This window comes from Megalops cyprinoides, chromosome 6 (assembly GCF_013368585.1).
Source record: "Megalops cyprinoides isolate fMegCyp1 chromosome 6, fMegCyp1.pri, whole genome shotgun sequence".
Lineage (NCBI taxonomy): Eukaryota > Metazoa > Chordata > Actinopteri > Elopiformes > Megalopidae > Megalops > Megalops cyprinoides.
The window spans coordinates 13,543,613-13,556,106 of record NC_050588.1 but is presented as its reverse complement, the minus strand read 5'-3'; the positions used below and the strand labels follow the sequence as shown (position 1 = coordinate 13,556,106).

General features: G+C 44.8%; 1 protein-coding gene across 4 annotated transcripts in view; it reads left to right on the top strand.

Annotated features, from left to right (window-relative positions):
• Positions 1-12,494, top strand: part of plekha6 (pleckstrin homology domain containing, family A member 6) — a 43,277-nt gene that overhangs the window by 26,556 nt on the left and 4,227 nt on the right. For 2 of the 4 annotated variants that reach the window (XM_036530388.1, XM_036530389.1), the window contains exons 12-25: positions 1,487-1,567; positions 2,732-2,800; positions 3,254-3,334; positions 3,523-3,672; positions 4,079-4,174; positions 6,115-6,226; positions 6,843-6,982; positions 8,055-8,222; positions 9,635-9,719; positions 10,034-10,140; positions 10,572-10,748; positions 10,868-11,020; positions 11,574-11,707; positions 12,158-12,300. In XM_036530388.1, coding sequence (XP_036386281.1) covers positions 1,487-1,567; positions 2,732-2,800; positions 3,254-3,334; positions 3,523-3,672; positions 4,079-4,174; positions 6,115-6,226; positions 6,843-6,982; positions 8,055-8,222; positions 9,635-9,719; positions 10,034-10,140; positions 10,572-10,748; positions 10,868-11,020; positions 11,574-11,707; positions 12,158-12,300 — 1,696 coding nt within the window. The remainder of the gene's footprint in view (positions 1-1,486; positions 1,568-2,731; positions 2,801-3,253; positions 3,335-3,522; positions 3,673-4,078; positions 4,175-6,114; positions 6,227-6,842; positions 6,983-8,054; positions 8,223-9,634; positions 9,720-10,033; positions 10,141-10,571; positions 10,749-10,867; positions 11,021-11,573; positions 11,708-12,157; positions 12,301-12,494) is intronic. The other 2 variants (XM_036530390.1, XM_036530391.1) reach the window with 2 other exon arrangements.

Below are 12,494 nucleotides of genomic sequence, written 5' to 3'. Positions count from 1 at the left end.
GCTTAGGCCGGCAATCAATAGAATACTTCGTTCCAATCACAAACCTTGCAGCTAAGGCAAGAGTTGTGTCACGTTACGCCCCATTATTTCTTTGCTCAGTTCACAGCCCTGTCCAGGGAGCCTTCCAAAGTGTATAGCTTCAGTCCTCACACATTTAGTAACCTATTTACACAAACTGGAGCAACTGAGGTGAAGCTCATTGAGATTATGATCACACCAGTTTTCTCAGACTTGGAATTCAAACCCACACCCTGGAGGTTCCCGTAGGACTCTAACCACTGGGTCACATGCTGTCCTTTGATACTGTTCTTGAGCAAGCCTGCTCTCAGTAGATGATAAGTATGTGTTCAGTTAGTGGGTCAAAGTTTTGATGTAATCAGGCCCTTGATCAGTGTGAAAGCTCTGACGTGGTTATCATTTAAAGTACTGTAAGTGTTTGTAAGATCAAAGAAAGCAGCTTTTTTGACTGAGTGGTAAGTATTAAAAAAAATCAATTCTGGAGTTAAGGCTCGGAGCGATTTACTTCATGGTCACAGAATCTAAAACGGTGACTAATGCTGACAAGCCAAGTAAACCTGATTAAAAGTTACATAACCTCCTTAGCCCAAAGGATGTTTAAAGAAATGAACTGTGCTGGACCTTGCAAGCTAGAGCTGGGGATGTGGAGATGAGTGTTTTTTTTTGCTAAATTATATATGGGGAGTGATGGTGAAATTGGACCCCTTGCCGCCGACAGCCAGGGTAGCCGAGCTTGATACTTAATGAAACGGACAGAGGTGTGGAGGACTGTGGAAGAGCAATCTCACATTCGGGGGGAGGTTCATGTTTTTCGACAGCCCCTCCCCTTCCCCTGACCCTCCCCTCCCCCACCTTCACTGTCTTCCCTTCCTGCTACCTCCCCTCTCCGTCTGGCTGCATGACACTGTGTACATACCGTGGAATGAGAGGAGCACAGCCACACCGCTCTCTCTCCCTGATGGATTACGATGCTCTGCCTCAAAGAAGACTGCGCCATCATTTACTTCTCCGCTCCAGCGTTATGGCTGCGAAACAGGGCGCGGGATTCACTTAAAGGGCACCTACGGCTGATCTAAGAAAAATTATTGGCTAGTTATTCCTTTCAGCAATCACTTAATGCGGTATCTAATTGGAGCATGAAACTAATTGTAAGTTGCCCACAAGAATTAAAAGAGTATTTTAAAATGAACCCCAGCAAATGCCTTTTAGTTGGATATTATCTAGCATTAAATCAATGGCCCTCACAGTGCAGGGTATGTTCTGTTCTTGTTCAAAGCCCCTAGGTGCCTTTTAATATTTGAGAGGCAAAGATAAAACAGGATGTTTGGTACTTTCTGACAGAGTGAAGGGATTTTCTCTGACTGTATGGTCAAAAAAACAAAATCAGGTCTCACCACCGTACCGAAATCCTTTTGGCCTCCTGGCCATATGGGTGGGGCCCGGAGAGTGATGGTGTGTTTCACCCCAGGTGACAGAAGGAGATCACCTGATCAGCATGGTCACCAGAATGGTGGAGAATTCCTCACCCAGAGCAAAGCTCTACTCACAAGTAAGAGAGGAGGGAGCGCTACAGAGAGGCAGGCTTGTGGCCCACCCCAACCAAGCCATAACATTCAGCCCTAGTGTGGGAGGGGGTTCGAATCACACCTCTGAATCAGCCAATAAAATGGCTGTCACAAGACCTCCATGATCATACCTCTAACGTCTCAACCCATAACATAGTTAGCATTTGGGTGTATTTTTTTCAGCTGCACACTCCATACATTCCACTGAGAGATGTCACACCTAGGGTCCTGGCAAGTTGGAGCAGAATGTGTCGGGTGTTTGTTGAATACAGATGTGCACCCAGCCCTAGTCTAGCACAGAACAAAGAGAGGGTCTGAAATCCCCACAGGCCTCTCAGCTCCCAGACAAAGCCTGCCTCTCTCTCTGCTCTCTGGCAATACAGCATGTGGATGTTAGATGTTAGATTATCTCCATGCTCCCTTGGTACAGAATCTTTTTTTTCTTCATTTGATTCCTGTTTTAGATTAAGTTCTCTGGTGGTTCGCCCTTTGATGTCACGTGATCCCATTCTTCCATTTTGAAGCCCGGCTTTGTTGATACCGCACTGCACCGCATCACCCCCACCCCCCATCTCCACCACCCCACCCCACCCCTTCTGCACGCTGGCTTTCCATTTCATAAACCGTCCTCACTGCCCTGTTGCCTGTGTCTTGCTGTGTTGGGGGGTGGGACATGGGGGGGGGTATGTGTGTGTGTGTGCATCCTCCATTCCAGCCCACAGAAGCCGGGGGATGGACAGAGACAGCTGGAGATAGCGTTCGATGATGGCATTAATCACTGTTACGCATTAATGCTTCACATGCTACGCTTAACCCAAGCTGAAAATCTCTTTTTTTTAATCCAAGTTTGACATTTGGGTTTTGGAAGACTAAACTGATGCCAGTGATGTCGGTGTTTATCATTTCCAAAATGATACTGTACTTTAGGTCTTCTTTTTTTAAAATGACTGAAGGATAATAGTCGGGATCCATATACTATGCCATCAAAGTATCCTACTCTGAATTGAGCCCAGAATTTTGTCGTGACTTCTTACGTTTCATTTTTTTTCAGAGAGTCTGCAAAGTAAGAAAACAAAATTCTGATAGAGCGTCAGAAATGTGGTGTCTGAATTGTGTCACTCAGTCTGGGTCATCTCTCGTCCTTGCAGGTGCCCCCGTTCCATGACATCTACAGAGACATGCACCCTGCGGTCAAGGCCAACGAGATTGAGATCAGTGTAAGACCTCCCCCACTCCCTCTCCTTTGTCCTTCCAGGAGTGCAATCTGAATGGAAGAGATGAACCCGCTGTAATTTTCACCACCGAATATTAAATCGGGTCATTTCGGCTCATACCAAATTCAGCACAACGATTGCAGCATTTCTCTAAGTATTCATTTTCCGAGATTGACAACTATTTCCTGCATTTTTTCAAATAAATGTCACCTGGAGCAAACATACAATGATGGATTATTGAGAGTAAGTGCTCTTTTCTTCTTCTCTCTTCATGTCTCTTCTTATCTTTTCCTCTTTCTTCCTTTCACTGTTTTGCACTCTCTGTCTCTCCCTTCTCCCCGCTCTTCCTCCTCATTCGTCTCCCCCCGTCTCTCTCTCCTTCCATCTTGCTATTTTTTCTATTACCTTCCCTATCTTTCTCTTTCCTTTCTCCCTACCATTCCTTTCTTTCTTCAGAAACTTCTGGGTAGACTGTGTGAACAGCACAGACTTCTGAAGGACCAGGAGGCGGTGGTTCAACGCCTACGATTAGACAAGGTAACCCAGCCTCTCTGACTTCTGATCTCGACACAAGTATAAAGCTCTGTGGCTTGGACTTACCTTTCTGATTCAAAGTGTATGAAAACAGACTGTGTTTTAACAATATAAACTAATACAACACCACCCTCCTCCTCCTCCTACTCCTCCACCAACTCACTACACTGATGTTGTTGTCTGGCTCTCAGGATACCCTGGAGGGGGCGCTGGTGTCCACACACCAGGAAATGGAGTTGTACCGGGGTCAGCCATCAGTGACGGACAAGCTCCAGCTGAAGAAGGAGACCCTGCAGAACCAGCTTATCAACATCCGGGGAGAGCTCTCTCAGGCCTCCAGTGTAAGTCATGGGGACAGGGTGGGAGGGGGGCGGAGTGACACTGAGGATGGGGGGAGTAAGGGGGCTTAGGTAAACTGCCTCTCACTGGGGGTTGGGGAATCCTTGGCTGGACAAGAGGGTGGGGTCCAGGGGACAAGGGAGATAAGGAAAGGGATGATAAGGTTCTTGGAGTAAGACAGGGTACTAGGGTTGCTGAATGGGGGAGCAAGGACAAAAACCTGATTAAATATGTAAAACAATATATCCTTAACTACATGAAGTACATGTAGTAATTAGAGACATTTCCCACATGTCCATACTTCCCACTTATGTTGACCACAAGTTAAATATATTAAGTTTAAATATATTTGAACTGTGTATGTTTAAACCACAGTTTATATACATATATGCCCATTTGTGTCCACAGGCACTGACGACCTCCAGGATGGAGTTTGAGGCACTAGAGGATGAAGTCAATGCCATCCATGGAGACCTCTGGGAGCAGCTGAATGCTGGCGGACAGGTAAATGGACACCCGCTCACCATCAAGGCTCTATACAGTCTTGATGCTCCCACTGATATATAAAAGGCTGTGTGACTCGAACACAGTTCCCTGGAAGTCAGGAGGTTAATCGATATTCAGTACACTGAGTGTACCTCAGGCTATGTACATTTTGTTTTGACAACTTAATAGGTTTCTGTTGTGTCTGAACTGAAATCAATTTGATGCCATTCCACAAAATCTGAAAACTACCCCAACAAATGTTCCATGGATTTTCCCAAGAATCAAATTGACTTGGCAGTAGCTAAATATTGAACCTTTAAACCACTAAAAGAAGAATTACCGCTCAAATAAACAATTCTACATTTCTTGCATTATGTAAGTGGCGTAAGAGAGCTTGCCTGCACTTAAGTAGGGGGGTTTAACGATCAATAATTAAACCAGCATGCATTATTCATTCATCATTATTAATGCAAAGCCACAACATTCATTTTTGTCATGGCTCTGTTTGTGCTAATCAATAATGCATGGGTATGGTGTTCTCAATAAAAATAGGGCCTGCTCTCAATGGGCACTCTTTACTGGCCTGAGAAATACCAAGGCGGATGGATCTGTTTTGAGGTGGGAGGCATTGTGCGTCATACAGTACAGCATTATGTGGTGTGTGGTGACGGAGCAGGAGCGTTCCTCCATCGTCATGCACAAATTCTGTGCTTCCCAAAAACAATGGGAATCATTCACCCATCCACTCAATACTTGCGTTTGTGTTTCGTTAATAATATATAATGCAGAAGGTGCACAGTAAACATATCACAACTTCTCATTTTTGTGCTGCCCTCTTGAGATATAAACACAGACATTATAGCAGCAGTGACACAGTGCTGCAGGTTCCTGCTGTATAACATACAAAAATTCAAGCCATTTCTTACTACTACTAACTCAACACAAGTCTTGGCCGAAGCCCTTGTGCTTTGCAGACCGGACAATTGCAATTTCTCTTCTGGCTGGCCTCCATCAGACCACTCTGGCCGAGTCAGAATGCAGCAGCCTGAATGTTATATAACAATCCAAACTACTATCATGCCATGCTTCTATTCATCTGTCTACATTGGCTACCTGCTATTGCTGAAATTAAATTCAAAACTCTGACTGAAACTTCCTGAGCAGTAACAAGAATATACCCCCATACTAACACAATTTAGACTATTATCACATGCTACTTTTTGGCCAGACTACCCTGCTCCACTGCCTCTAGTTTATGGGGCGCCAAGTGTAACAGACCTTTTTTCGTAGACAGAATGCCTTCTGTGTTACGAAACGCATACAGTATGTTATATATATATGTTATACTATCATCATTCCATGCCATTGGATGTTCATTTTGTCCACTTAACTGTTTTGCTATATTACTGAAAGTATGATGTGCATGAAAGGGATTTAGCACAATATATTCCGTCCACAAAAGCAAAGGCTGCTTGAACTTTTGTAGACATCAGTGTTTTGCTTTCGTGGATAGAATGCCTTCCGTCAATTAAAGAACGTCAACAAAAGCAAAACACCGATGTCTACGAAAGTTCAAGCAGCCTTTGCTTTCGTGGATGGAATGCCTTCTGGTCATATCAGAATATGATGTTTCTTGTCATGTGTGCAGGTGCATGTCTGTGCGCCTTACACAGAGGAGGCACCCTGTCCAGGGCGTAGTCCTGTCTTGTCCCCTGTATCTGTTGCCTTTGGCTGCTGTAAAGAATGCAAAAAGCTGTTCTTCATAGCTTGTTACAGCTCAATAATTTAGTAGTTTTTGGGCTTTTCCACTTCCCCTGCGAGCAAAATTAGAACCAGACAGAAAGGCTCTGATTTGATGGCATCCATTTGTTTGTGTGGACTGTTAGAGCTGTGACCTCTTCTGCCCAGTATCTTCATCTTTGAAAAGATGACAATCTCCTTTGTCTTCTTCTGTGAAGAATGAGCTGCTGCACAGACACCTTCAGAAGGAGTTCTGGAGGATCCAGGACGTGTTGGAGGGACTGCACAAGAACAACCCGTCTCGAGGCACTGACACTGCCAAACACAGAGGTACTGACAATAGTCAACACAGACAATAACAAGCACAGAAACTCTGACAATACCCCCAACTCCCTGTAGAGGGGTGCAGTGGGTAGGAAAGTCATGCAGAATTCCAACTTACAGTATGTAATGCCTCTGTATTCACATATGCAGTACACAACACCTTATGTCTTCATGATGTCTGTACGTAAAGATATGAAGTATAGATAGCCTGTACCGTACAAGTTTGGACACACCTTATTATGATAATGGGAAACATGCATTCAGAGACAGTTTTGATCTAAAGACTTAAATGCTTGAAATTTGTTTCTTAGACAAATACAATTAGTGAATTTGATCCCTATGTGATGAATTTCTTTCCAAAAAAAAAATTTTTTTTAATATTTTTTGGTTACTTTAAAGAATCTAAAATATAAGATAGTTTTGATTTTTTGGTTACTGCATAATTCCATTTGTGTCTTTATTATTATTCTAAAATGTGGAAAATAGTAAAAAGAAAGAATAAATGTTGTGTCTAAACTTTTGACTGGTACTATATGTCCTTATAGCAGCTGTCTGTAAAGATTTGCTGTAGAGAAAGCAGGTCATTAACCCTTCACTCCTTCTACCTCTCTCCCTCTCTCAGTGGCCAGCGGGGCATCGGGATCCTTCAGCACAAACAGCCCTGCAAGTCCCCTGAGCTCCGTCAGCCTCACCAGCCCTCTTAGCCCCTTCTCGCCTGTCTCAGGCTCCCAGAGCTCTCCCGCTAAGCAGGTGGGCATGGAGGTGAGTGTCCTTCCACCTGTGCAGACACGTCACTATCAGTAACAGGGGTCACCACAGCAGCACATCTGGATGGTGGTGTTTTAGAATCCAGTGCTTGGATGATTTGGTCGGGGAACTGTGAAGATAAGAATCAGGGATTAGAGTGAAAATAAACTCAAGGCGTTGCAAGGATTGATTCCGTCCTTGGGTTTTTATCTCATTTTTCCCTCCCAGCATAGATCAGTATTCCCTTCAAAGCCTGATATGGCCTTAAGTCAGGAGATGCCTGTGGACCTTATCGTGGAAAGTCATTTCTATATAAATTCAGCTCACTGCAAGATCCACTGAAAGCTTTGACTGTACAGGAACACAGCTCCTGCTGATCTGATGAAAATGACAGGGCTGACTCACTCATGTAATGGCACTGTTAGTGTGGGTGATTGACCTTTTTTCCTAGAAGTGACGTCTGCTCGCCTGTTCCTGACGACTTTGTGGCCATGAATATTACTGCTAACTCGATTGCTATTTTTCCTTTATGAGTGTGTGTGTGTGTGTGTGTGTGTGTGTTTGGTTGCTTAATGTCTCTTTCTCTTGCTTTAACAACATTTTTTTTCCCAGTTTTTTGGCCATCCTATGGTCTTGAACCATCTCTTTGAAAAAGGTCCTTGTAATTAAAATGCAAAAATGGGAACAGTTTCTTCAAGAATTATGTTGCCTATTTTTTTGTCACATAACAATGTCCCTAATTCACTATGTGTGCAGTCTTTCTATAATTAATGTCTTACCCCACACAGTCAATGACTTAATTGCAGTACATCTTTTTAAATGATGGACAAGCACAACATCTGTTAAAATGAATATTCTGATTAGTTGAAATTGTAGTGGGTTTGGCTGGATTATATGGGATGTTTCTGACTAGCCGTCCCAGCATTGTTTCAGAGGAGATTTAGATTCATTGTTTCAGACTCAGATTCATTCCTCAAAGCCTTCCCCTGATCTTGCCTGCACTCTCAGCTTGGCTTTGCCTAATGCACCGCGCTCTCTCTTCCGCCTCCTCCTCCCTATCTTTCTCTCTCCCTCTCCGCTGCTTTAGGATGTTGGGCCGCCTCGGCCCCCACTCCCCAAATCTTACCTCCCTCTGGAAACCCTACACACCACCCCCCCTTCTGTTCCCCCCCTGCCCTTTGACAGCAGAGCGGGCCTACTGTCAGGCAGACTGGAAGATGACTACGAGGATGTAGACGAGTCCCGACGTAGACAGGTACCTCTTCAAGAGGGGCACGACAAGTGGACAGTCTGCGCCCCCACCCCCCACCCCCCCCCACTTACCCACCCACCCACCCACCCACTTCCTCTGCTCAGGAGAGCAAATCTGCCATCATGTCGCAGCCACCCCTTATAACCAGTCCTGTCCAGAAATCCCATTCTCCCCATACTCCCACCTTGTGCTCCACCCCTCACCTCCACCCTTCAAACACACGCTGCCCCCCCCCCCCCCCCCACTCAACCTTATACAGCCTGTTGCTGACCTCCTCTTCCTCCTCCTCCTGCTTCTCCTCCTCCTCCATCTCTGTGTTCCCTCTCCAAGCACAGCACAGCACAGCAGCTAGAAGATGACTGGAGTTTAGCGGCTGTTCAAGCCCAAACAAGCAACTCTGTTCTGAGCTGAGCTGAATAAGTAGGAGATGAGAGCTGTTTACATTGAGTTAATCATGCCACTGTGAGAGATTAATCTAACATAAAGGCAGTGAAAGCTTGATAACCCACTCAGCGTTCGTCTAAGTTACAATTATGGTTATCTTCTTTGTAAAAGATTAACAAAATCCTGTTACAAGTGTGGGTTATCCCGTTTGCAGTTTTGGGATAAAAATTTCAATCTGGTCTCTCACAATGATGTCAAAATGGGGTCAAATTATGAAGAAATGTGGTTTATCAAGTTTTGGTATACTCTCTAATATTATGAAATGAGCAGTGTGGATGAACAGAACAGGAACCTTTTCCTTTTAAATGTCAGTCTGCTGTGGTTGCTGGGTATTGGGTGAGGAATGTTATAATGCTCACGCTTTAAGGAGGGAGTATGAGGTGATCTTCAGAGACGTAGATCTCCCCCCTTCTCTCCTCGTTGTATGTATCTCTCTGTCAACCAGTGTAATATGTCTGTCCTTGTGCTGGGTCTGTGCCGTGAGCTCTGTGTGTAGTGAACTGTGACAGAAATGCATTCAGGCATTGAACTAGGCTACCTGGTATTACTGTCAATTCTATTGGTACTTTTCACATGCTTTACAATTACAGTATTATTTATATATGATGCAGTGTCCTGTCTGGGCACCAGGGTGAGGTAGTGTATAAGTATAAGTATAAGTATAAGTATGTTAGCTTGTGGTGTAAATGTTACTGGTTTGATTCCCATGAACAAGGTTCTTAACTAGTATTCCTATAAATGAATAATATTCAAATATGAGCTATGAGCATGGGTGTCTCTACAAACAGATAAGTGGTATTTTTGCATGGCCTAAGTAGTGCAACTTCTCTCTCCCTTTGACGGTGTGTACGTGGGGGGAGCCTGTCCTCAATGCCGTGAAGCTCTTCGTGTTTTTCAGTTATTTCCTCTGCCTCTCCGGAATTCTGGGAGGTCGAATTCTCACATCAACCATGCCCTACTCTGTCTTCCAGCACAAATTCACTTTCCGATCGGATTCCTCGACGGGGGAGAAGAACAGTGACCGCCAGGACTCGGAGCAGTCTAACACAAATAAAGGTACTGCAGACAATGGAACTGGTGCCAATTTACTGGTCACGCTCAGATGAACCCTCCTGGATTGTTCAGCTAAAGGCCTAATATTGTAATGAGTGGAGACACAGTGGCTGCATTGCTCCTAACACACAGAGCCATTATTGATGATGTTGACCATGCCCGTTCTTATAGTCCCCAGTTTAGCTTAGTGCACTGATTTATAGGCTGGAGTCTACTACTACTACTGCTAATAATAATAATAATAATAATAATAATAATAACAATAAACACTGATTATTGTCTGATTGGCTGCCCTGTTTTTCTTTCTTGTTGAGCAGTTGGCGTCGTCCCGCCCAGGACGAAGTCTCCCACGGAAGACGAGCTGAACTCTTACGATCCTGTAAATCGCAGGAATGGCAAAGTCCCCAATGGACACATCTCCAGGGTGCGTATCAAACCAGTACAGCCGAGATTTAGCCTGCATTCCTGATATGTACACACCTTTAGGAAAGCCTTGTACGGAACAGGTGGACAAACTCATTCCTTCACTGAAATGAATTATGAATTTGATTGAATTATGAATAATTGCATTCTGAATTAGTCTTGAACCATTCAATTACATTCAATAACATCACTCAATAATATTGGTGAATCCACAGTGCTTATTAAAAACACAGTATGGTTTAGTATAGGGCTGTTATAATCTGGATGTCAAAAGGTTTCCTTCAAAATTTATATTGAAATGCTGGCTTAAATCATTTCGATAAATTATGGAGAAGCTTTCAGCGTATTTTTCAACGTAAGTGGATGGGAGGTGAAGTCTGAATGTGGCAGGATGGGTGAAGTAAGTGGCTGGCTTGTCCCCTTGTGCCCCAGGAGCGTCCAAAGAGTGCTGTGTTTCCGGCAGAGGTGAAGTCCAAGATGAGCGTGGAGGAGCAGAACGAGAGGATCAGGAGGAACCAGAGCAGCTCCATGCGGGAAAAGAGGCGCAGCCTCAACCTTTCCAGCACCCAGCAGATTGACGGCTTCAAGCCCACCACCAACTACAAAGTGGTCTGTTCACATGCCCCCATCCGGCACAGCATCGGAGGTGGTGCTGTGCTGCAGTGCAGATATATAATTCACTTGAGGTCAAGCTCATCCTTTGCTAACTTGCTGACTTCTGTGCTCAGGTGCGGCGAAGGATGACGGCTCACGAGGTGGACATCAAAGACCTGGAGGCGGCGGTGCGAGGAGAGGGGGTGGAGTCACCGCGGGAGGAGATCGCGCGCCTACGGCGGCTGCAGAATGAGCCGGACCACTATGACATGGACATCAACAAAGAGGTTTACACCAAATCTCCCAAAGATATGCTGTGTGCATTTATGTGATACTGCGATAAGCTGTCAAATAAATTCAAGGACTTAACATTTTTTCAATGTTACAGCTTTGTTTTTACATCTCATACATGATTTTACTGACAATTCTCACAATAATCACCATTTAATGTGTTCATGTAATAGGAATTTGAAATACATTTTAAGTTTTCTGGAAATGAAAATTTGAAAATTAACCCCAGATTAAAACTTTTGTTGGACCTGCTAAGCTATTGTCCCTGACAAGGCAGATATATGTGAAACCCTTGCCATTCATGGACTCAATGTTCACAGTTTCACATCAGGCAGCAGGTCTTGATCCTACATTCACTCTCTGTTCCCAGGGAGCAGAGTGCTGCACCAGCACCTACACACTCATAATTATATTCCATATTACACATGGTTACAGGTAGACTTGTAGATATGTAGATATGTTCCATTTTGTTCTCGGGAATTTTGTGACATAAATAGCATACCATACATAAGGGACTCTTCTGACCTTAATCTGTCTTCCAACCCTCAGCTCTTGGCACCAGAAAAGGTTCTGATTCCGGAGAGGTACCTGGACATAGAGCCCAGCACACCCCTGAGCCCAGAAGAGCTGAGGGAGAAGCAGAAGAAAGTGGAGAGGATCAAGACTCTCATTGCAAAATCAAAGTATGGCCTGCAGTTCCCTCCCACCCACCGGAGCTGTAGACACTGATAGGGAAGCTAAAATGGGCCAGGATGCTGTGGGATAGAGATGTAGATATAGATTGATCAGAGGCCTCAAGTGGCTGTATGACCTACACAAGATCTAAATCACAACTTACACTGAATTTTCCTTTGTAAATTCACAGAGGGATGTCTGTTGTCAGTAGGAAAACACTTGAATGTAGCCAAAGATCCTGATTCAATCCTGTCTAAAATATGTACTTGGCTTTAGCACATTGTTTAATATGACTTTTTAATGATTAATTGTTAATGAATTGAACATTTGAGTAATTTCACTAGTCTGGCAAAGCCTCAACAGTCCAGGTTTTTGGAAAGCTGAGGGACCACAGCCTGTGTGACCTCCCAGGCTGCAGGTGTTCCGTCACTGAAAGGCTTCCCTCTCTTGTTTCCTAGCATGCAGAACGTGGTTCCTCTGCTGGACGGGCCGGCGGAGGGCCAGTCCAACCCCGAGCAGCAGCTGCAGGAGCAGGAGAAGCGGATCGAGATCTCCTGCGCTCTGGCAGCTGAGGCATCCCGTCGCAGCCGGCTCCTGTCCGGTGAGGACACCTCACCCCCTTCAGCGAGGAGGCCCTCCGATGTGCCCTCAGGGGCGCACTAACAAGCCGCGCCATAGCACCCTCCGATCCTCAAACCATGCTTCAGCGTAGGGGGCTGCAGACTCTGGCAAACAGGGGTGTACTGTTGATCTGATTCTTATGGGCCACCTAAATTCGACCCACTGCAAAATGAT